This window comes from Grampus griseus, assembly GCF_964374135.1.
Source record: "Grampus griseus genome assembly, chromosome: 13".
Lineage (NCBI taxonomy): Eukaryota > Metazoa > Chordata > Mammalia > Artiodactyla > Delphinidae > Grampus > Grampus griseus.
In genome coordinates this window covers 67,928,165-67,954,118 of record NC_139007.1, presented here as the reverse complement: position 1 = coordinate 67,954,118, position 25,954 = coordinate 67,928,165, and the positions used below count along the sequence as shown (strand labels likewise).

General features: G+C 40.6%; 1 protein-coding gene across 4 annotated transcripts in view; it reads right to left on the bottom strand.

Moving 5' to 3' along the window:
- The window catches only part of PHACTR2 (phosphatase and actin regulator 2), a gene marked incomplete at its 3' end in the record, with an annotated part of 130,965 nt that overhangs the window by 28,259 nt on the left and 76,752 nt on the right, over window positions 1-25,954 (bottom strand). For 2 of the 4 annotated variants that reach the window (XM_082668832.1, XM_082668833.1), the window contains exons 4-9: window positions 24,195-24,353; window positions 17,828-18,067; window positions 13,634-14,168; window positions 7,769-7,974; window positions 6,063-6,219; window positions 2,330-2,385 (exon numbers count right to left, since the gene is read on the bottom strand). In XM_082668832.1, the coding sequence (XP_082524958.1) occupies window positions 2,330-2,385; window positions 6,063-6,219; window positions 7,769-7,974; window positions 13,634-14,168; window positions 17,828-18,067; window positions 24,195-24,353 (1,353 nt within the window). The remainder of the gene's footprint in view (window positions 1-2,329; window positions 2,386-6,062; window positions 6,220-7,768; window positions 7,975-13,633; window positions 14,169-17,827; window positions 18,068-24,194; window positions 24,354-25,954) is intronic. The other 2 variants (XM_082668834.1, XM_082668835.1) reach the window with 1 other exon arrangement.

The following is a 25,954-nucleotide window of genomic DNA, read 5'->3' as shown; positions in this document are numbered from 1 at the left end:
CTTGTAGAAGATGTTCCACGAACATCTCTTTTCCTGATATGCAAAAGTTGATCCTGCAAACACCAAAACTTGCTTTCTATTTTAACAATATTAAGAAACTAGTTCCAAAATCTAACTTAATATATATGTTTTTTTAAAAACCCTAGATGCACTAAAATAGGAAAGAGATCAAATTAGGTGTGGTACTGGGAAAGATACTAAGAAATGAAATTTGTCCTGTGGTCTCCAATTAACTGCTATCAGCGTTGACTGCCATTTGATCTATGTTTATTAAACTAGTGACAGGCTTGGATTTGAGCACTGCTGAGTGTTTTATGCTGTGAATTAGTTTCCTAATCTGTCAAGAAAAGATGACCTCGTTAAATAAGTGTCCTTAAAAATCACACCACATCACACACAGACTTTTCTTCAAATAGACAATCATATTGCTTTTGAACAAAAGATGGAGACAAAACAAACAAGAGTAATCTATGTGGAAGAACACAGAAACAAGAGGAACTGAATAAAGTGTTGTCAGCTCTGGCCATCCAGTTCCCTGGGGCTGCTCAGCAGAATGTTTTGGGTGTCCTCCACCAGTTCTCTTTTCTGCTTCCCTTGGCCATACATTATGTCAGGAGATCACAAGCCAATTATCAGCTTCTCCAGACTGGAAACGTGTCTTTTGTTTCCAGCATAAGCACATTTAGACAAACTAAGAAGGAAGTAAAAAAAGGCTGGAGTCAAATCTGAAGTTGACTTTGGCGTTTCACCCTTTCCCCAACCTCCAGGAAAATGGAGTATATAAAGCCAACACAGCACTTAAGATCAATGTGCGATACATTTCTAATCTATGAAACAGTTCCTCAAACAACCAAACAGCAATGTGGTTTGGCTCTGTGTGTCTCCCAGGAGCAGGAAAGAATTACCCAGAATTCGCTCTTTCTTTTTTTTCTAGGTATTGCATCAGGCAGCCAATAAGATACACTCTCTGTGTTTTTGGAGCTTATGGACTGCATTTGAGCTTATCTACAATTTAATTCATAAATATTTTCCAGGAACCTATTATTAAAAACCATGAGCCTTTTTGGTTTGGTTTTGTTGTCAAAATGAGATGTTGCTTTCATTCTTCCTCAGAAAGCTAAACACAGTTTTTGTTTATTTTTCTTATCTAGCCATGACTTTTTCCATCTCCAAACAGGCTCTTCCACACACTGATGGTCACTTAAGTCCTTCTTCTTTGGGTTCCATGCCAGTTATGCTCAAAAAAGGCCAGAAAAAAACCTTGCAAGGAAAGAACCCCATAGACTGGCAGTTCATCCCACTGTTCAGTCTTCATTGTCTGGTTGTCTCAGTAATAGCAACTGTAGTACAAATATGCTGTTAAAATCTTTCTTTCCTTCAGGAAAGAAAACAACTTATCTGGAGAATGGGGATCACCCAGACAGGCCAACTTGACTCTAAAAGCCTGGTTGAAAAAGATTTCCCGCACGCCAGTACTCTCTGGAGTACTCTCTGGAGTTTTGCCCATCCCTGCTGTTTGATATTTCATACAATAAAAAGCTCTTTTGAAACTGGGTTAATAATATAGAAAACTACAGCTAGGCTCAATTTAAAAATATCCGTTATTTAACTCACTGTGGTTAGTAACCACATCGATCCACTACAGCACAACAAACCACTTCTATTCATTTTATAGCTTCAACATATGAACTCCAATAACATAAATACGACTGGACCAATGAGTAAAATGTAAAGTCCAAGAAAATAGAGGGGGAAAGAGAATGGGAAAATGAAGTAGGAAAATGAATGGAGAACTCCTTAAGTGCTGAAAAATTATAAATAACTCAAGAGGGAAACAGTTATCATAACAAAGGAAAATGAAATGGATTGAAAAATTCCTTTTCCCATAATTCTGTTTTAAATGGAGTCATTTGTTAAACCTGGCAACACATTATTATTAATAATAATATAGGAATGTTTGATTTATTTCCTTGTGGATTTTTTGGTCTTTTCTTTGACATTCAGTTGCAAGCAGACTAGAGCATTTTCTTCTATTTAATATTTGGGTGAAAGAATACATGGAATAAATTTCATCTTTCTTAAAAACAACTGTCACAACCACGACACTGCTCTGGGGTATCTCAGGCTTAAAGCCATAAAATGAAACACAAACGTCAAGAAATTATTTTAAAAATGATATAAATAATTATATAAAAATGTGATCTAAATGGGCCATTTCAGTCATTCGTGAATAACTATATTAAGGCTCCCTGCTGACAAATGGATTTTCTCTAGAGGGAGCTTGTTCATGGTTACACGAGGAATTCGCTGTGTAGTACAGGATACTCACGCTTCAGGATATTCCTCTGCTCCAATTCTTCAGTTGTGGGCCTCTGGCTGAGTCTCCTGTGATGAAAAACAGATATGCTGCCGGTTACAAACAAGGCCGCCTTAATGGGAGACGCAAAATAAAACAACAAGCAAAGCTGTATTTTTTTGTGTTTTGAGAAACAAAAATCCATTTTTAAGCCTCCTTTCCATTAGTTTGGAGACTAGAGATTGTGGCTGAGACTGCTAACTACCCCCCCACCCATACTCCCCTCTTCCTTTTAGAAACAGAACCCCCAGAGTTTTAGTTGAACACCCAGCTATAGATTTCTGCCTCCCTACAGGCAAGGTGCAGCCATGTGACTGAGTTCTTGCAATGGGATGTGAGCAGAAGCGGTGTTTGTAATGTCTGCTTTTTACACTTAAAGTGACTGGGTGTGTATTCCCTTCTCTCTTTCCTTCTTCCACAGGGTAGAACTTAAACATGGTCATGTGAGCCAGCTCAGATCATGCAGATGAGGATATCCACGGAGATGGAAGGGCAACAAGATGGAAGGAACCTGGGCGCCTATCTGACTGCCTGGAGCTGTGCTCCCCACCCATGCTGGACAGCCCACCTACCCCTGCACTGCGATGTGAAAAAGAAGCAAACACGTGGAAGTGGCTTGTTTGGACCACTGCACTTTTTGGTCTCTGTTAGAGCAGCTTAGCCTGTACCCTAATTAACATACAGATAATTAGAATCTAAAAAAAGGCTCAAGGGTTCATACCAATTCATGAGATGATCAATTTATACTGCACAGTGCTTTCAGGAAAATATTACTTTCGGGATCTCAAATAAATTTACAATGTATATAAAGTTATCTTGAGGTATACAGGCCATTTCCATCAACCTTCAAGAAAAGCCAGGCTCATTTGGGATTAGTATCTGATCATTTGTACACAAGGGCTCAATGTCTTATTAACCCATTATAATTTTGTTCTTGGTTTTGTTTACATTATTAATTTGTTGTTAATCACAGACAAAGACTTCCTCTGGATGTATTGATAGATTGAATTTGTTCAAATTAAACTAATATACATGAAAGGCAATCTTAATGCAAGATACTATTAATTCTAAATGTTTATGGCTGTGACAGAAATGGCATGAAGAATTAAAATCAATGATATTTTGAATAACTCATTAAAAAGTTTAACATTTAATCTTCATCAGCGCTACCTTGAAATTCACTTAATAAGTGAGCCCACGAAAAAAGCCAGTGAACATCTATGCCAGCCAGATTTTGTGCCATTCATATATCCTATACTATATATCTGTACGATATCATCCCCCAAAGACATCATCCTTCTTTTGTTTATGGAGTTTCCTTTCTCTGGAATGCCCTCCTCTCCTTCTTCACCTACTGAAATCTTTTTTTTTTTTTGCGGTACGCGGGCCTCTCACTGTTGTGGCCTCTCCCGTTGTAGAGCACAGGCTCCGGATGCGCAGGCTCAGCGGCCATGGCTCACGGGCCCAGCCACTCCGTGGCATGTGGGATCTTCCCGGACCGGGGCACGAACGCGTGTCCCCTGCATCGGCAGGCAGACAGACTCTCAACCACTGTGCCACCAGGGAAGCCCTGAAATCTTTTAAGTTATTAAAGGCTCCTGGTTCTTTGTCCCTCTACAGCAGTTCTACATAAATTATACATCGATTAAAGCACTTATTATTATAAAGATAATCACAGCTCTCATTAGTTCATCCTTTTAAGTCCCAGTCACTATGCTGGGTGCTTAGCTTACATTATCTTGAATCCTTGAAACAATTCAGCAAGGTGGCAGCCAGTTCCCATTTTACAGATAAGAAAAGGAGAGATTAATTCCCTTGCCTTCCAGAAAACACTACTGAACGACAGAGCCAGGACTCCTACGTGGTTCTCTTGACCTAGATGTTTGTGCTTTTTACATGATCCCCATCACTCAGTATAAATTTTGCCTCTTTCACTAGACATGGAGTCCTCTAAGGCAGGAACTGTAAGTGGTTTATCTTTGAATGACAGGGACTAGGTGTGCTGGGTTTGTAGAAAAACAATTCTATAAAATTTATATACTTATAAAACTAAAAACCCTACCCTGATCAGATTTTTATAGATATGGACTACATGTGTGTTTCTAGAGGCTCTCAAACTTTTGGGGGTTGGAGTGGAATTTTACAAAAACAGAAGAAGTGCTGCTCTGGTTGGCTACTTAGACCTACAATGAAGGAGTCCTCTCCCGCCTCAGCCCCAAAACACACCCGCTTCCCTAGCTCTCCCCAGGAAGCCTGAGTATCCTCTCCAAGAAATCCTAATGCAGAGTTAGAAAACCACCACCCTACAGTTATTTCATGGTGTCAACTTCTCACAATGTTCTTCATCAGTCCCCTGTTTTTGAGTGTTTCGGGTTTGCTTTAATTTCTCACTGCTCTAAATACCCTTCAAATAAACATCTTTGGAAAACACAGGTTTTTTTCCCTTTTAGATTATTTCCTTCTTGTATAACCTCCCAAACGGAATTACCATGTAAAGAAATACTGTTTTAGAATTCTTTTCTTGTATTATTAAGTTGTTCTTCAGAAATATTGAACAAGGGCCAAGTATATGTGTCCTATTTTCTCATAAAGTTGCCGACATTGGGTTTAATTTATAAAAGTGTTTTGCTAATTTAAGAGGTAATACTTTAATAAAAAATATTTAATGTGCTTAAGTGCTCGCTAGGATCTAGGCACTAACATACCTTCAGCGTACCATCTCATTTAATCTGCACAAGCCCCGGCTTGGCCCCATCTACAAAACAGACAGTGGTTTCTGAACCCCTCACGTGCCTACCCTGCAGATACACCACAGTCACAGAAATCTTCCACTTCCAAGCAAGGGGAGGACTTTTCTCCCACCTCCAAATCTTGTTCTGGTGTTCCAGGCTGTTCCCTTCTCCCAATTAATGCAACCTATTTTTTATGCAGAGTGAGGGAAGTTAGCAAAACAACTAATACTTAAATATGCTTAAACTGATCATAAAAAGGAGAGTTTCAGCACTTGCTTCTATTAAAACTGCCAGTTCCATGGACTTCCAATGCCACGAGTGGCAAAAGTAGAAATCCTACAATGGTGGAGGCAGGAAGTGCAGTCAGATGACCATTTATTTCAAGTGAAAAGGGGGAAGTTTCGATATGGGGGCTATGGCTACCTGACTAGGATGGAACTGGCCCTTGAAGCTACTTAATATTTCTGTAGTCTCGCAGCCCCCAGGGCAGAAGTGGATGGCAGTCATAGGAATGCTATAGGGAGCCCATGAATCAAACCAGGAGTTGGGCAAACTATGGCCCGCAGGCCAACTCTGGCCTGCTGCCTGTTTTAGTGAAGAATGTTTTCTTGGAATGTAACCGTGCTTATCTGTTTATGTATTGTTTATGGCTGCTTTCATGCTACAATAGCACAGTCAAGTAGCTGCAATAGGGACTGTCTGGCCAACAAAGCCTAAGAGATTTACTAACTGGTCCTTTATAGAAAAAGTTTGCCCCCACTTGGATGGGGCTTTGGCGACCTCAAAGCTACTGGCTAGCTGGACCAAAAAGGCGCTTCTTTGAGCGATTCACCATCCAAGACCAACTTTAGAAGACCAGATAGGCCAGGCGTGCCCTTCCATGAGGGAGTCACAGTGATCTCAGTTAGGGAGGGAACTGTAGGAAGGAGAAAAGTAAGAATTAGTCAGTGCTGTCCCCAGATTTCAGCAATTACCTGACAAGCTCAGTTCCAATTTGCTGTCGGATTTCCTGCCTCTCTTCTTCAGAGGTACGCTGCAAGATGTTTTTGTCCTCTAATTCCTTCTTAGACGGTCTGTTGCCAAGTTTGATAGCAAGAGTATCCCTTCGTCGTATTTTACTGGCCAAAGCACCTGAGGATTAGAAAAGGCAGAAATGCAGAGCAAGGATTTTAGCCAGTGGCACTCAGGTTACACGTGCGCAGGGACTTTAAATAGAGTCCAGACCAAACTCTTTATTCACATGCAACGGTAGAATTTTAATTAACCTGAAGAAAAAAGACTTTCAAGTTGGATGTAGTTCGTTTTGAAAAACTGAAGAACTGTTTTTTTGTTTTGTTTTGGTTTTTTTAACACCTTTATTGGAGTATAATTGCTTTACAATGGTGTGAAGAACTGTTTTTTAAAATATTCCGAAAAATGTTGGGAAACCCTGAAAAAACCAGCAAGTATCACCTCATCTTTTGGACAGTGACATTTGAAGTTTATTCTGCTGAGACGGCATACCACGGAAACTACCGATTGCATAACGCCTTTTCTTTTTCGAGTCTTAAACACTTAGCCCCTTTGCTTATTCTGTAGAGTAAATCCTCGTCTTCCCTTTTCCTCCCCCCACTCAGAAAACCACTGACAAAAGTCTACCTGTGATACCTATGTTTTAATCCTAAATTACCCAGCAATCCCTGATATCTCACAGAGGATAGTAAATACCAATGAATGATAATGATTTTTGTTATTTTTGATTTGATTGTTGATGATTTTTTCATTATTCAGTACAAACTAGAAGGAATTTGACAATGCTGTTTAATCATGAATATATTAATAACTTTTTATAATCTGTAAATTCAATTCCATACTGAATCGCTCCCAAGTCATCTTTCTCAGAAGATTATTTAAAAAAATAGCATTTTTCCAGTTCCCTAAGTTATATATAAATGGTTGGCTTTATCCACTTTACTATCATTCCTTCTTAGAAGGCATACCACCTTTCTTATCATGGATGAGTGACTGTTTTTAATTCTTAAAAGGTATTAGTCATTCTTGACTCATTCCTCCTTTTAAACCACAGTATAAAAGTGAGTGAAATTCTTGGGCTTCCCTGGTGGCACAGTGGTTGAGAGTCCGCCTGCCGATGCAGGGGACATGGGTTCGTGCCCCGGTCTGGGAAGATTCCACATGCCGCAGAGCAGCTGGGCCCGTGAGCCATGGCCGCTGTGCCTGCGCGTCCGGAGCCTGTGCTCCGCAACGGGAGAGGCCACAACAGTGAGAGGTCCGCGTACCGCAAAAAAAAAAAAAAGGAGTGAAATTCTCAAACATCCCCCATGAGTAATCCAGCAAATCCCGCACTGATGCTCTTTATTCAACAAAGGTCCCAGTGTGGAAGCGCCATCTTTGATCAATCTGAGAAAGGCCTCTGTTGTTTGACTTTCTGGACAAATTCAAATATGCATACTGGCCTCATAGACTGACTCCCCCACCGCCCTGCCCTGTGGAATCATCTTCCAGAAAGGACTCTCATCTAAAGCTAGACCTCAGAAGATATACATTTCTAATCTGAGAAAGGCACATGAGGGGAAAGAAAACATCAGGTGTCGGGCTCCTGATGAGGCTTTTGCCCTTTACAGGCTGCAGCTGCTTCTGCCCACCACAGACTTCCCTCCCTACCTCTTGAAAAGAGCCTTACTTTCTCCACTGCCGTCCTCGTCTTCATCCTCTTCATCGTCATCGTCATCGGTATACAAGACAGGCCCATCAGAGTCAGAGTCATTGGCCTGGTATTCCCTTTGGCCTTCGTCCTCTGAGGCACTGAAGGATTCTGAAGATTCTCCCATCAGCCCAGGAGTCAGGAGCTGAGGCGCTGCCTTCCCCAGCTCGTCTTTGGTTGTGACACTGTGAAAGGCACAGAAACATGGGGCTGGTGTGAAGCTCAGAGCAACCCTCGGGGATGATGCCGGCACATGAGACAGAACTCTAGTTTCATAAACATCCTTCAGGCTGGTGAGAGGAGAAAGCAGACACAAGCCAGCTAACGTCACTGAAATGGGGCAACAATACCGCACTCCTTAATTCCCAAGGCTTTAGAGTCTTCATCTGTAAAATGAAAAGGACTGACCAGGTGGTGACTGACATATTTAGTACAAGAATATTGTACAACTATGTTTTGAACATTTATTTTTCCCTAGCAATAGGAGGTTCCGTGGAAAGAACAATGGGCTAGCGGTTCTTAGATATTTGATTTTGCCTCCACTTTTTCTTGGACCTGTAACTCCCACTTATCTTTCATGTCTAGCTTAAAGCCTCAGCTCCCTGAGGACTCTCTCATTGGCCATCAGACTAGTTCCTTGGCCTCTCTCCCTGCTCCCACGGTGCCCACCACACTGGAGCACTTAGTACACTGCATCTCAGTCTGCCTCCCCAGCCCGCCAAAGTTCCTTGACAAGCAGAACTCATATCATGTCGTAGCCCAGCCCAGTACCTAGAACGGTACTGACACAGAAAAGTTTATCTTCTTTAATTGGTATAGGAATTAATCCTACTTTCATCATAGTCAGTGTATTAACAGTAAAAAATTATATATCTTCTCCATTTGTCAAACTGCCTGTCATAAGATTATACTAATAACATGAGATGGAAAATGTGAAAGCTAAGTGGACTCTTTAGAAGAAAGGTGATATGTCAGGATGCAATGAGTTTCTATTATTTAGCTTGGTAAGAGTCTCTGACTTAAAGTTACTATAAATATACAAAGCTTGCCAATTTTCACAGACCAGAATTTAAAAAAATACTTTACATCAAAAACATATCATATCAAAAACAATGTAATCTTCATTTTAAGATACAGAAGTTCCCCACATTGCTTTCTGATATAAATAGAAGAATCCAAATTTGGACATCACACTTCTGAAAGACCGTTCAGTGCAAAACATGTGCTTGCTGTTCTCACTGAAAAAAATCAAAAAACAGTTCTCTGAATGACAAAAACAGGTAAACTTTGTCAGAATCGGAGGTACTGACATTCAACTTTGTGGCTGATAAGCCTAAGCGTTCTCAAAATTCTCTATTTTTCACTTATTAGAAAAATCCAACAGCCAAACATTCTTGTTTTCAAAGAAGGAAATACGAAATTTCTGTCTTAATTGTGTGAAATACATAAAGCCTAAAATTGACCATTTTGACACTTTTTAAGTGTGCAGTTCAGTGGCATTAATCACATTCACATTGTTGTGTGACCATCACCACCATCCATCTGCAGAAGTTTTCGTCTTTCCAAACTGAAACTCGGTATCCATTCAACAGTAAGTCCCCATTCCTCTTCTTTCATCCCCTGGCAACCACCAGTTTACCTTCTGTCTCTACGAATTTCACGATTTTATGTGCTTCATATAAGTGAAATTTTACATTTGTCCTTTTGTGTCTGACTTACTACACTTTGGATGTCTTCAAGGTTCATCCATGTTGTAGCATGTGTCAGAATTTCCTTCCTTTTTAAGGCTGAATAGTATTCCATTGCAGGTAGAGGTCACATTTTGTTTATTAATTCATCATTCCATGGATGTTTGGGTTGTTTCTACCTTTTGGTTGTTGTGAATATTGCAGCTACGGACACTGGTATAAAAATATCTGTTTGAGTACCTGCTTTCATTTTTTTTGGCTATATACACAGAAGTAGAATTGCTGGATCATACGGTAATTTTATGTTTAATTTTTTGAGGAACCACCATATTGCTTCCAAAGTATGAAATCTCATTTTAAATAAGATTTTTTTTTTCACAGTCTGGATTTCTAGCATACTGCCACTGGAGGCCACTGTGGGTGACCGAGGCATGTTTACAAGATATGCCAATTAATAACACATTCTGAAGAGCGGAACAAAGATACTTCAGGGTTGAGTCCTAGTATTTGTATCACTGTTCATTAATTTATCATGATACCAATTATTAATGTAATCTCATCATTTGCATTTTATAATGTTTTGCAGTTTTCAAAGACTTCTGCATATATTTACAACTTAACAATTGTTCTATAGTATAAGGAGGGCAGGTAATTTATAGTTCATGGAACCCAAGAAGGCCATGAGTGAGTTGCCCCAACGAGGTAGCAAGGCCAGTCTACAACCCAGACTTAAAACCCTCAGTCTATCAAATGTGATGTTATATTTTAGTTTTATACTTAATATTATGTTATGTTGATATTATAGATTATATTTAACTTAATATTAAATATTTTACTCCAAATTTTTATCAACCAACTCAAGACTTGGCTCTCATTTTCCCCCTACGTTTCTTGGCACATAGAACAATACAATGAACTCTATTAATGTTTGTGGAAATGAACTAGAAGAGTCAAGTCCCATTTGGATATGGGCTCCAGATGGGGTTATTAGTTTCTGCCTAAAATTATATCAGAATTATATATTACTGATGCTACCAACAAATAAAAATCTACCAAATAGTAACTACTCTGCACTATGTGAATAGAAGCAGGTATTTTTACACATGGCCACTTGTCTTCTTTAAAGTTTTCACATTTGTATTCCAAACAGAAGCCTCTTCATAAAATGACAGGATTTTCACACATTCGTTGACTAAACATAACTGAGGGAAAGTTCTAAGTAAAGCAAGCGACTAAGGGCCAGAAATTCTAACTCACATATCCACTTAAAAAGGGAAGAAAGTATTTGGAAGGAAATTTGAGAGACTACTTATTCCAAGCTCCTTAACTCAAGAGCAAACACAAACCGCCCCTGTGAGATGAACTGTAATTTAAATTTTTAATTCTGAAGAATGTACAGAGAAGAAAATCTCTATGCCCTCTTCTAGGAAAGCATTATAGTTACCCTGACTGACAGGAAAATCTATTATAAATACCTCGGTGTCCAATGATGTTCTCAGCTCGTTCCCTGTGATCACTGCCCCAGTGGAAGTGGAGAACAGATGCTCACCTCTCTCGTCTGACAATCCTGCAAGTACTTGGGCTGAAGACAGGTATCAAGCCCCCAGCATGCAGCGTGGAGTTTAGCACAATAGAGTGCCCTTCCTAAAATGGTTGTGCAAGTGGGTTGGACGGAATCAGGTCACCTTTGGAAATGGGCTTTCTCAGTGCTTAAGACTATCTGAGGAATTATTTTATATGTTACACCTTGTTCTTTAGTATATTGAAGAGTGAATCCATATACTTGATCTCCTTCCCTAAATTCGGACTTCATCTTAAACATTTATACTTCCTGGGCATGTCAGACATTATTTTGGTAAAAAGCAACCTGAACTGTAATGTTTTGTCCACTTTTGTATCTTTGGTGCTTAGTACGCCACCTGGCACATAGAAGGTAAGCAAAAAATACATGGTGGAATGCTGAGTGACTGTTCAGTTCTAAAGGCTGGAATTGATGCCAATGCTGGCAAACACTCATAATGAAGTGAAGACACCTGCTCTGTGCTGGAAGTATTCAGGACACCATAAGCATTCATTTCAATACCTTCTTTTCCCCAGTCATTTATTAAAATGTCAAATAAAATAATTTGTACTTTAACATTTATTTACCTTTCCTTGGCTTTCCTTTGAATGACGGTACTCAAAATGAGAGAAACAAACACAAAAGGAATTGCAAAAGAAGTAGAAGCAGGTGCTTTGGAAACTTATGAAATTCCTTAGCACGCTGAGTGTGATGTGCAGCTCTGGGCTTGCGTCCTGACTCTGCCACTTACTAGCTGGGTGATCTTGGGCAAACTATGTTATCTCTCTCAGCATCAGTTTTCTCATCTATTCAACAGAGATATTTCAGGGGAGACTTATGTGAATTAAATAACTGACACTTCCTGACATTAAATAAGTATTTAATAAATGGAGGTTAATATCACTAGCAATTGAATAATTAAAAGTGATATTTTAGTCTCTTGATCCAAATCAATTTAATTAATGTACTAATTTTTTAAAGTATAACAGGACAAGGATTTTTTTGAAAGAGGAAATATTAAATTAAATATTGTAAAGAGCGAATTTGGGTTTTATTCTTAGAAACAGAAGAGGCTGGATTTAAGAGCTCCAAGCCTTCCCTAGACAGAACTGGTAGTGACATCTACTACACTCTGACAGTCCTCTTTCTTACACCTAGGGGACAGCAGAGCTAACATGTCTTATTTATCTTTAAGTAGAAAATTTATAGGACTTTGTGAGTGATTAGATCTGGAGGACAAGGGAGAATGAGGACCCTAGGATGAATTCCAGGTTTCTGGCTTGGGCAACTGGATGATGGCATGCCTATAGCATACCAGATTCTGTACTGGTTGGTGGGGATACAGAGGTAAGTAAGACATGGTGGTTAGTTCTGTCCCATAGGTGGGAAAAAAGTGCTGTTAGAGTACATGCAATAACCAATTCTGTCTGGATGAATATTGAAAGGCTTCACAGAGGAGATAACACTTGAGCTGGGTAGGGAATTGAGGAAGTAAGAAAGGTAGCTGCTCTAAGGTTGGATGGAGGAAAAGGAGTTGGAAAAGAGTTCTTTCCTGATGCTCTTTATTTTCGGAGGAGGCTAAATAACTTGTTGAAATGGAGGTGGGCAGGAATGGGTGAGCAATCTGGACATAAGTGGTAAAGATGTAAGTAACCACTATAAGGGAAGAGGAGGAAACTGTCTAGGAAAAAGAAAAAGGACTGCTAAGCAGTGATGAGGCAGACTCTAAATGTCCTTGAAAGTACAGATCTGAAGTGTATCAGTCAGTAAGGCCAATGTAATCGTCTCCAGCAGCCCGTGGCATTCCTGGGGCAGGGCTATGAAAAATCAAGACACACGCACCCCAGTGTTCATTGCAGCACTATTTACAATAGCCAAGGCATGGAATTAGCCTAAATGTCCACTGACAGATGAAAGGATAAAGAAGATGTGGTACATATATACAATGGAATATTACTCAGCCATAAAGAAGCATGAAATAATGCTATTTGCAGCAACATGGATGGATCTAGAGACTATCATACTAAGTGAAGTAAGTCAGAGAAAGACAAATATCATATGATATCATTTATATGTGAAGTCTAAAAAAATGATACAAATGAACTTATTTACAAAACAGAAATTGACTCACAGACATAGAAAACAAACTTATGGTTACCAAAGGAGAAAGAGGGAGGAGGGAGGAATAAATTAGGAGTTTGGGATTAAAAGATACACACTACCATATATAAAATAAACAACAAAGACCTACTATATAGCACAGGGAACTATATTCAGTATCTCGTAATAACTTATAATGGAAATGAATCTGAAAAAGAATATGTATACACACACACATATACATGAATCACTTCACTGTACACCTGAAACTAACACATTAGAAATCAACTATACTTCAATTAAAAAAACGAAATCAACGGTTGGATTACAGGTGTGCTTACCTAACATTACCTAACAGGTGTGCTTACCTAACTAGATTACATTATAGAAGAAACCAAAGTAGGCTCCTTCATTGCCAGCAGAGTGATTTAGTGATCTTTAGTACCCAGCTTCATAGGAATACAGATAGAATATGGGGTTTTTGTGCCGACTCACCATTTTGCATTTTCTCTGCTAACATTTAAGCCAGTGCCTGAGTGGACAGTGGTGCTGTTTGTCGCCTCTTCGGTCCAGAGAAGCTGACTTGGGTCTAAGGCAGGGACGGGCAGGTCGGCTCCGTTGCTGACCAGGACGACAGGAGTGTCTGAGGCAGCAATGCTCTGCTCCTCCAGGGGGGGAGAAGGGGTGGGGGGAAGAGGTGCTGGAGCCACAGCGGGCAGAGAGACTGCGAACTTGGGTCTGCCTGTGGTCTGCTCCTCGGTGCCGGGGGCAGTCTGCTCGGGTTTGAGACTCGCCACGCTCGTCTCCGAAGGCTCTCCTTTAAGGTCAGATATGCCAGAAGTGGTTGCATCTGAGGACGGTTGAGACGTTGGCTGCTTGCCAGTTTTTTTCTTGCCCTTTGTGATTCCTACCATCCCTGTTTTGCTAGAAACTGTCTCCTTTGAAGCTTTAGGACGAGATGAAGTGGAGGAAGTAGACGGTGAAGCTGTTGCTTTGGAGCCAGTTGTTTTTCTTGAATGAGAGGAACCAGCTAAAGTAGAGAGATTTTGCATTAAGAGTCAAAGAAGAGAACATTTTTTAAATAAACTAACCGAGTTGCAATCGTCAATGACCATGTTCCCTTTAAAGTTTACAAATCTGTCTGAATAAATGCATAAAGGGAAATAGGCTAATGATAATAATGGTCTTGTTTTCTGCCCCCTCCTTGCCTCCAACGGAGGAGCAAGTGATGCTTGAGGCCAAACCCTGAGGGACAAGAGTCCTCTGTCTACTCCCTCCTCCAGTCTTTAGCTGAGCCCAGCCAAAGGGAAATCCTCACCTTCTTGCCCTATGGGTCACCTGAAAAAGTCCCTGTATGCTCCAAAGAAGGGACATTATAGCATGTAGAGGGCACACAACAGCAGCTGTCTGGGTATAGTACAAGGTTACTCTCATCACAAACTGTACATGTTCTATGATGCCTTTCTGGGAATGGAGTGGCCCACATTCAGAAGATCCTGGAGTATATACCACCAGCTCCTGTCTGGCCAAAAGCAAATTTACTCATCTTAACTGCTAAAAGAGCAAACTCCAAACCAGGTCTCCCCAATGGCTGTACAGAGGCTTGCCACCCTGCCCCATCTCCCCAACGGCAGCGATAACGGGGCAGAGGGAAAACCCATGGCCACATATGAAGGACAAGTCTCCTTCAAAACATCAAGAGGCAGAAAAATGTCTTATTTTTTTTTTTTTACAAAAAATGTGTAAATGGGTAGTGTCTGAATAATCTGAAGGGAAAGAGTATCATTTTCAGAGCTTCTAAGACTGCTTGTGCTCCTAGAGGGCCTTCATCAGAGGATGGCCATGGCTATGGCAAAACAGAAAAGTTAACTCTCCTTTTCTTTTTATCGTCACAGGAAATACATTTAAACTCCTATGACCTTTAGGATCGATACATTGCTCCTAATTGCTTTTTCTGTTACAATGTTGTATAGTCCCTCTTTTTCCTGAGGGGTCAAACTATCTTCCACAGAAGAACTAGAAAAATCTTGTTAGTATTGTGGAGCCAATCCACACTGCATACAGATGTTATTTATTGTAACTTACCTCTGGTTATAACTTTATTGAAGTCAGTTGGGAGGGTCAGGAGAGGAAGAACAGATAAAGGAATAGACCATGAGGTGTATGACTTCACTAGCTCTGATCTACTGGAAAAAGGCAGTCTCACTTTGTGACACAGATGCAGGCTTAAAACAAGTCTCCATGGCCTGGGGGCTTTATTATTTTAGATATCCGTAATTATGAGAATTCCCCTCCCCCATATCAAGGCCTGTCAATGTTTCTTTGAAATAAACAATCCTCATTTGCTTATAGGACAAATGTATTAAGCATACTCCTACAATCTAAGTCCATTCCAAATGTACCTTTCACAACCAAGATGCTAGGGACTTGCTGTCTAAACACGTTCAGTTATTTCTTGGGGAAATTGAACAGAATCGTTTCCACACATCAATTCTAATAATTTTTTCTTGTAGAAAAGTCTTTTTGTTTTTCTAACAGCAAAGTTAACTTCAGCCTTGCTTAAGGAAAAAATTTTTTATGCCTAGAGTGCAAATTCAAGCCATGTTACTATATTTCTCTTTTAAGTGTCGTCTAAAATGAGGATTTTGCTGAAATGTTGCTTAAGTTACCTTGAATTATAGCCATGACTAAAAAAGAAATGCCACCTCTCCTCAGTTAAATACTTGTGTTGTTAACACAGGGTGTAACGAGAAAGAAAAAAAATATGAGATGTTACTTCACCAGCAAATGTGCCAACCTGATATCTGGTGATCTGGAGGTCTACACTAACTTAGTAACAGAGGAAGAATCTGAACCAATAAATTTTTTTAAGAGATTAAATGTCTGACTGAAAATCAGGAGTGACATTTGAAGTATCTTTTCCAGAAGGTCAACTTTATTCAAATAAAACAAAGTTACCACGTAGAAGGTTCTAAACGGTTACAAATGGAATGTGAGTAGGATTCTGAAGGAGTATTATCAATATTTGATAAAAAAAAAAAAGATCCTTGCACGCTGGGCTTGTTGGTAGACTTCAAGGCAACTCCTGTTTCTCTGTGATAACCTGAGAACAGCAACCTTTTTCACACTGAGCGCCAGTTGGGCCTCTTTTAATACAATGGATAACATGACTGTACTTTCCTCTTAGGAACATCATAAGTCTATAAAAAATCTTCAAGTAAAATATCTGGAAATAACTGCAAATCTCTCATGAAAGCTGTCACCTGCCCTGGTGTTAATCGCCAGCCTTCTTCCGAGAGAAGTAAGAGAGAGGGCAAGCCGAGTCAACCGTGAGCTGCTGCCACGTGGGGCGTGGGGAAGTGGGGCCTCACTCCCAAGGACAGGGTGAGGGTTTGGGGCTTTACTTCAGGAAGTAAATCAGCACCTGCCTCACTTCAAGCACTGCTCCTGAGGTGTGCTAGGAAGTCTGGGAAACACACACAGACACCAACGAGAACAGACACTGATGTGTGATGGAAGATGGTCCCTGAGAAAATGGCCTGTAGGCACTGTTGGCAAAGCATTCTGAGATTTTCATTTTAGAGCTTATTAGAAAATGAGACCCAGACACACAAGGTCAAAGGTGGCAGACAGGAACACCAGGACACAGACGTCTATCTGCATTCTGAGTTCTGTCATACTGTCACCTAAGCCACTCTCTGAATCTGAGCATTATGGGTTTAAATTACAAGGGGGAAAGATTAATACCAAGGCATATCCTGGTGGCTGGTTTTGAGAAAGCTGCTGATTTTAAGGAAAGTAAGGTTTGCTGTAACACAGGAGAATTTTTATGCATGCGTTAATGGGACCAAGATGCTCAGCGTGTGTATTTGGAATATATCCTTTCAAAGGCTGGATGGCAGGAGAGGCTTCTTTATTCCACTTCACTAGAATGGGGGCTCCGCTCTGCATGAAGCATATCTGATGTGAAAGGAAAGCTGGACACACATGACATGAAGTGATGTAATCACCCAAACATCCCCCGGTGATTTGCAGTCACAGCTTGTAATCGCGCCACTAGATGCTTTCCCTTGTAACACACTGAAGTCTATGAGGTTGGGAAGGGGGCACTGAGCATGTAACTTCCAACTCTGCTGCGCAGTTGTGACTCCAGTAAAGAGTGGTGGCGTGAAGCACTGAGTGATATGAACCCTTTGTCATCTGTCAGTAGAGAGATGCCTATAAGGTTTAAGACATTAAGATCCAGCAAATATGTCAAAGAGGTAAGCATCATGTTTTCATGTGCAAACTTAAGATATTTTGAAAGAAAACCCAAGCCAAAGAGCCACCCATAAACTCAAATAGGCAGGCCAGTTGGTGTCTAAATAACGTCAGATCACATCATCGCTATTCACCAGGCAGACTACTCCCTGTTTCCTTCTACTGGGTTTTGTGCAGATAGTGGATACTCAGGATGAAAGACGTCTATTCACCCTAAACCTAATGAGGTGAATGGATCAAGTGGTTGACTTTTCTTTGGTAGAGACAGCAACAAAGGAATCTCCCGGGCATTCTCTGTGTCAAAGCTGAGTCCACTGGTGTTACATCCTAAGAGAGCAGACACCAAAAAGGCCATCATTCCTAGAAGAAGAAATTACCCCACCCCAGCGCCAAGCACCCTAGACTCAACCCCACAGCGGGCATACTCACCAGCCTCTCGGGTTGCATTTCGGCTTGCTGGCTTGGGTGGAGGGACGGGGGCCTGCTTACCAGGAGCCTTGGTAATTGTTTTAATAGGATGTACTTCGTCACCCTTGGGGCCGGCCCCAGCAGCGGCCCCTTTTGGAGGCACAGGTGTTTTTTTGGGCTTAGGTTTGGGTGTAGGTTTAGGAAGAGCTGGAAGAGGTAGAGCAGGAGCTGCCGGTGTTTCAGAGTGGTTTTCAGGGTTCTCTACAAATGAGAAAGTGAACAGAAGCAGACTGATACAGACACACGCCATACACACCATGCAAATAGAAGGAACGAGACATAGGGCAGCAGTGAGACAAACATGCAGCTGCTTGGCCCCTGGGAACAGTGGGCTTCTGCACCAGAGAGAGTGAAGGTTGGGGTAAAGAAGATCAAAGGCTAAAAGCCAAACTAGGGTGTGCTCTCCAGGTCCAAAAATCACTCCTGTGATAAAATAAGACTGCACGAGCGACTGTGATGAAGTTAAGTTCAGGGTGAGCGTAAATGTCCACCACCAGGGGCTGACACCAACCTCGAGTCAGTGGTTGCTGGACGATGATGTGGGCACGAGTGCTAAGTTTCTAACCAAACTGAAGAACTCCAAGAGTGGCAGATCAGCGCATTACACACACGGCCACAGGGTGAAGCTGACGGCACAGCAATGGTTGGACTCACAGTTACCCTCCACTGAGGGACTTTCTCAGGAGAACTCAAGCCCCATCAACCTGAAAGGGATCTGTGCTCTGTCTCTGTCTCATTGTGGTCAAAAATCAATTATTTTCTAAGCTAAGGGAGACTCTCTAGAATCTGGTACAGGAAGCACAATGCACTGAATAAACTATTTTCTATTATCAAAATTTTCTCAAGTTCTCCCAGTGCACTAGGGCAGCTTCCTGTTTTACAATAACTTCCTCTGACCTTTTCAAACCGTGTCACAACTGTAGGTACTGGAGGGTGCAGAAACCAAAAAAAAAATCAAATTTGTTTTATAGTATAAACACAAGTAATGAGTTTAAAAAGATAAACGTTAAAATTCATGTAAAAAATCATACCTAAGAAAAGAAGCCTCACACAAGATTTTGCATAACTAGAGTAGTATTAGTTTCTCATTTTAAAAAGTGGGCATGCTGAACGTTCATCCACATATTCACATCCTTATCTTTTCTAATTGTGACTAGTTAAAATTAAAATACACTTTGGGGGGGCTTCCCTGGTGGCACAGTGGTTGAGAGTCCACCTGCCGATGCAGGGGACGCGGGTTCGTGCCCCGGTCCGGGAAGGTCCCACATGCCGCGGAGCGGTTGGGCCCATGAGCTATGGCCGCTGAGCCTGCGCGTCCGGAGCCTGTGCTCCACAACGGGAGAGGCCACAACAGTGAGAGGCCTGCGTACCGGAAAAAAAAAAAAAAAAACAAAACACTTTGGGTCCAAAGAGCTAAGCAGCATTTCAAAATGGAGCACAACGAAAAGTGTAAGACAGCGTTAAGACAAGACTGAGCCTTTACTGTATGTTCTTCTATTATCAAATGACCAAGAAAGGACTTTAATATTGGAATGCATCACATTTTATTATTTCTTTTGTTTCATTTCTCATCCCAGTGAGTGTGAAGTGAGGACTCCTCCCCTTTTTTTTTACATCTCCATCATTCTACATGTATAACTATCATAAAAATGATTGAAATTTCAGTATGTAATGAATAAAACTTTTCTTTTACCTTCCCTCAGTCATGCAACCCACCCGTCACTGCAGCCCAGACGGACTCCTGCACTTAACTGTACTCGTTATCTGAGCTACTTAGTCACCATTTATCAGAGGCTACTTTGTATGTCTGCCTTTCTGTTTATATACCTTGTCTCTTCAACTAAGCTGCTTAGCACCCATAATGCAGGAGCGGCGCTCCTAACCCACCAGGCCTGAACCACAAGGCCACTGTACTGCAAGAGTCAGAGCTAAGAACAATACAAGTTGACAGTCACTGAAAACATTTTATTTTAATGTAAAACATCCAAATGTACGTTGATTTGCTAGTCTTTTGACTTAGCTTAGAGGCCTGTTCTTTAAGTCCATCTTTGTACCTTTAGCCCCTGGCATAATGGACATCCACCAATAACACCATCCATGGTGAAAGCCCGTCACAGCGATCTGCACCACTTGGGATCCTAATTCTCTCTCCTGCTACAAAGCCTCACATCTCTTATCCTCTGCCTTCATGGCATATTACTGAGGGATCTTTTTTCTGTCTGCCTAAGGTTTTTAAATTCTAAAGTTATACCCCAAAGAATCCAGCTTCTGAGTTTGGGAGGGAGATGGTTCACTCTATGACAGCTGGAAATTTCAATTCCTACTGGGTTGAGAATGTACATACTACACGCAAACTTCCGGCTACTCCTGGAGAAGCGTGGTCCACTCCTCCCTCCTCTGTAAATTCTATCAAATTATCTGTGTGTGTTTGCCATATGGCCAATGTTTATGTTTACTCTGCAGTGATTCCTAACGGGTATATGTGCGTGTGTATGTGTGCGTGAGCACACGCACGCAAACAGTATACTTTTCTGACTAAATTATAAACTGCTTTTATCTGAAATTTTATATTCCATCAAGCAAGATGCTCTAGACATTATGTCTATTCAGTGAATGTGACTGATCAGCTGACAGTTACTAACACACACACACACACACACACACACACACACACACACATCCGTGGGAAGTGAACTCTTGTATCTGGGAGATAATGAATAACGTCAAGAGGTATTTTTTACTATTAGCATATGATCTGAAGAAAAGACATAAACTGATGGTGTAGAGGAGCATTACCTTTTCAAGAGGAGGTTAAGAAAGGGCTGCCTATGCACTCTGGCTTGGTGAGGATACTACATCTCTTAACAATGGTCTGGAGGTGAGCTATTGACTACACTTCCAAATTTGCCTCCTTCCACCACATGGAGAGTCGAGTCCAACAACACTTAGGGCAAATCTGAGAACTGCAGGCGGCCTTCACTTTGCCTAGAATGCACTTGCCCCCATTCCTCTCCTTTGTCTGACTGCATCCTTCTTATCTCCTCCAGGTCTCAGTTTAGAAATATCTTCCTCTTAAGACCCAATTTTGGTCCCACTTGCAAGCTCCCTGGTTTGCTGTCCTCGGGCCTCCCAGAGCACTTTGCATCTTGTATTACAATTGCCTGTGTACGTGCTGGTCTCCACATAGGTCACGATCTGCTTGAAGGCAAAGGCCGTTTCTTATGCACAGTGTGCTCTTTCCCTGGCCCCCATGGCTGCCCTTCATGCTCACGTGGGGAACAAATGCAGGTAAGATACTTGTTACTTCATGGAAAGCCCTCTACAATGACTCAACAGAAATAATATCAGATACTTTGCAGATTTCTCATATTTAATACCAAGCTATATTTAACAGATTGCAGATCAGTTTTTCTGCTTCTATATAGATTTATTGATAAGGAATAATGGGAGACTAAGAGGCCCGAAGGCCTTCAGGAAAATGTTTCCAGTGTTAGGCAGAAGAGGCCCAAGACCACCGGCCTAACTCAGAATCAGGTGCCCTCAGGAGCCCCAGGAACACCACGTGTCCTAGGTAGAACCTGCCCCCAGAGTAGTGGGAGGCCACTTGACATTCGTTTTGTTTTCTTTGACGCTGATGTTTCAAATATTAAAGCACTGACGTGCTGTCTCAAAAAGAGATACAAGCATCTAGGATGGTATGTGATATGGCTTTGCAAATATAACTAGTTAATATATGAAATGAAGTTCTTGGGTAAGTTGACTTAATGCAAAAGGAAGGGGCACACTGCACCCCAAAATAAAGGGTAAACTGAGAACATGGGAGAGTAGATTTGCATGGTAGTAAGTTCAAATAAGAAGTGAGATCAAAAGAGGAGCAGAGGTAAGAGTAAATCTTAAGCTGTTTTTTCAGTATTAAATGCTGTCTTTCCAGAGCAATGAATGGTTTGTTTATAAGATATTTTCTATTTAACATGATACTCCATGATGTTGGTCAGGAGTGACATTCTTTTTACTGTCAGGAAGTGGTTTCCATACCAAATGCTTCCCCTCACTCAGGGTGGCTCCAGCGGGGCCACTGTCTACACAGCGAGAGGGAGGCTCCTCTGTCTTACTGGTGCTAGGGGCACCATGTCCAGCCTTTCCATCTCCTTATGTACAGACCAGCCAAGCAAGATGTTATCTTGGACCTTATTTGACCAAAAAGAACTGAATGTACTAATCCAAAGTAAAAAATAAGAAAACAAAAACATCTCTCAAATATCCATGAACCTATGAAGCCTGCCATCTTTTTGGAACATCAGGCCTGCTGGTTTAATTAACATAAAACTGTCAGCAACTTTTTATTAGGCTGATAAGGGAAATACGGCCTTTGAAGTCTGTCCAGTCCACTGACTGACATTCCACACGGACCAGGCAAGCACTAGAGATGGCACTGTTACATAATGAAGGATGTGATTTTGAATGTGAAAAGGCTGTAGCAGGGACAAAGCACAGATGGATTTGAAATTTAACAACGTGGTGAGACAGGACAGTTGGACTAAAAAATAAAAAAGTAAAAAAAGAAATCACTGCATTTCAACTGAAAACTCTTAAACTCTATTCAGGTCTGTTTTCTCTTATGTTCCAGGAATATTATCATTAAAAATTTTAGTTAATTTCTCATAATCAGTTATGAGAAATCAACTAACATATGATCTTAAGCATAACCAGAGCCCTTCAATGGAAACACTAAGTAAAGCCCCATGAGTCCCATACTTAATATGGAATAAAGCAAAATAATAAATTTCCAACAGATTATTAATAGAGGCTTCTAAAATTTTTAAAGGCTAATTTATATTCAAATAATAAGAGGTTATGGACTTCCTGAGAAGATGATTTTAAGTTGTGTCTGTCAAATGTTCTTTCGTTCCCTTTGCCTTTGGAGGATTTGGGTCAAGAACAGAGGAAGAGAAGTTTCCTTCCAGCAGTTTCTAAGAGTTCTCAAAATGCCTAGAGAGCCCAAATTAGGTTTGACAAATTTATGCCATCCAGCTCAGAGGCAGGCATTATGGAAAAATAGATGTTTTCTGAGGATTCATTTCTATGCAGCAGGAAATCATCTAGAATCTCCCAACAAAGCATTACCTTACGGGGGTTTCAGTTCAGGTTTGCATAAGTAAGAGGCTTGGGGGTTCCTGCAACCGTGATAGGAATGGTATGGAGATGTAGTCAATCAGTGACCAGGAACTTGTGAATGTTCTGGGGGTCCTTGATAGACAAGTATTTTGCAGTTCTGCAATCTACCATAGTATTTCACTTTGGAAACCAAAGTCTCTAAAGAAGCCTTCAGGGAATGGCATAATTGCCTCTGGCCTATTTTGAAATTTCCAATTGCACAGACAAATCGTGGAGCAGAGGTTATGGCCAATCCAGCAACCAGAATCCCCGGCATTACTGGGAACTATTCCTGGGTCTCCCAGAAATGCCTGAACCTGGACCAGAACTTACAATGTTGGGTGTGCGGATGCCACCAGCCAAGCTCCCACTTCTAAACAGATAATGCTGGGCTGAGTGAGCCATCTTGTTATGCTATTCCTCCAAGCTGAGCTGCTATAATTTGAAAGTAACCAGCAGAGAAAGATGTTCAGACTGCTGGCTTTTTTTTTTTTTTTTAAAGATACTGAGGGGCTTCCCTGGTGGCGCAGTGGTTAAGAATCCACCTGCCAATGCAGGGGACACGGGTTCGAGCCCTGGTCCAGGAAGATCCCACATGCCACAGAGCAACTAAGCCCGTGTGCCACAACTACTGAGCCTGCGCTCTAGAGCCCGCGAGCCACAACTACTGAGCCCGTGTGCCATAACTACTGAAGCCCGCGCGCCTAGAGCCCAAGCTCCACAACAAGAGAAGCCACTGCAGTGAGAAGTCCACGTGCCACCACCAAGAGTAGCCCCCGCTCACCGCAACTAGAGAAAGCCCGCGTGCAGCAACAAAGACCCAATGCAGCCAAAAATAAATAAATTAAATAAATAAATTTAAAAAAAAAAAGATACTGAGAGAAAGCTCCTGAGAAAAGGATAACATTCCCAGACATCTCCAATGATAGAAGAGGCCACCCCTTCCGATTCTTACTATTAATTAGCCCCCTTTAATAAAACATTAAATGATGCGTTTATAAAATGGATGTAGCTACCTGAGGAAACCATCCAATTTCTCTTTGCTAGTTATCGTTTCTCTCCTCTTTGTATTTGCAGAACTCCTCTCTGCTGGTCTTAGGGTCACTATTTGAAGCCTAAGACCTGCTTCTCAACTTTGAGCTGTAAAAGAATGTGGGGTTTCTCTTGATTTTACCTTTCTTATCTTCTGCCTTTTCCTCCAGAGGTGGTGCTTTTTCAGCTACAGAGCCATTACCTTCTTCAGATTTTACTACATTTTCCTCTCGGGTAGATTCCTCTCCGATGGGTATCATGTGCCCGTTTGAATTTTCAAAGTTAACTGTTACATCTCCATCTAAAAATGGGGAGAGAAACACCTAGATGTCTAACGTGATGGCTTTTTTAAAACCAAATTTTCCAGTTACTAGGACTGTAGGGTTCAGGTTTATGTTTCAGACCTGGGAACCAAATACATCCTGGACTATTTTCACCATGTTTTACTGAATAATTCATTCAAATGAAAGAGCTAGAAAATTCTTAGTCTTGGAGGAAAGAAGCTATGGAGGGAGTATCCAGGAGCCATCTCAAGACAGTTAGGAACGATTAACCTAATTATAAAATATCCCTAGGCAGGAGAGTCCCTCTCTTCTTGGGCTTAGTTTTGGTTGAAGTCAATACTTAGGAGTCTCTCTGTCATTCAGAAACTGACCTGTGAAAAAAGGAATCTGAAAAATGGAATAAACATTTTTAACAAGCACCAAAAACACAAGGTGAATGCAAATACACAAATAACATGAAATGCAACTACACATACAAACGATTAGTGGGAGAATATGAACATTTCCAAGCACCACTGTCTCCAGAATATTACATCCATGACATGGTAACTTTACACAGTAATATAACTGCTACTCTATTCAGGGAAAGATGGCAGTAAGGCTAACTGTATTTTCATTTTCCTATTTACGGAAATATTAAAATGTACTCAGGGAATTGTCATATATAGCTGACCAGGAAGTCTTTAAGCTGGGCTAATAATAATTTGAAAACATTAGGAAAAAAATGTAAATAAAGCAATTACAGGGGAATTTTAAAAAATCGCAACTGAAATTAAAATTTATGTTATCTAAATCACAAATAACTAATTTTAACACCCCTGAATGTTTATAAATTCCTAAGAGTTTCTAAAGTGAGGGAGATTTTGCCAAAACTCTTAATTCAGTGATCCTTGAAAATTTAACCGTAGTTCATATCAGGAAAATTTTAACAAGCTGTGCTGCCACTGTAAAAGTGAAATAAAGGATCGGAAGTTTTTACTTAGCAAGCTTGAAGAAATGCATGAGTAGAGCTGATTTTACGCAATTTTTGATTAATCTTATTCTGGCAATCATTCTAAAACAGAGACCATCTCCCAAGTTTTCATTAAATATGATTGAATTGCTTTGGCTTAACAATAAAATCCATTGGCCTTACTGACAAAAACAAGCATGGCATTTTAATAAGTAAAATACATGTCGCAGAATTATGTCATACTTAAAATGAACAACTGTTCCTTAGTCACGTAACTTCCTATAATCCGATTCCTGTATAAAACTAAAATAGACAACAATTGAAGGCAATGCCATTGCAAGTAGATCTCAACTATTTCAATAAAATTAAGGTAATGATTTTTAAAAGACTATACAACAAACCAACAAGAAAACAAAAGATTCTTAGTTCTTATTACTGGATTCCAAGAAATTTGCTAGTAAAAAAAAGAGGAAGGAGAGACACAATATAATATCCAGGTACTGGATTCAGAGAAACAAAAAATAATATAAGAACAGAAAATTCCAGACAAAATAGAAAACCACTTCTTTATATAAAAATCCTCAATTTTTAGGTAACCCAAATATAAATTTACCTTTGTTTTCTATGACTTTAGTTGGTAATGAAAACATGTTGAAATCATGTTAA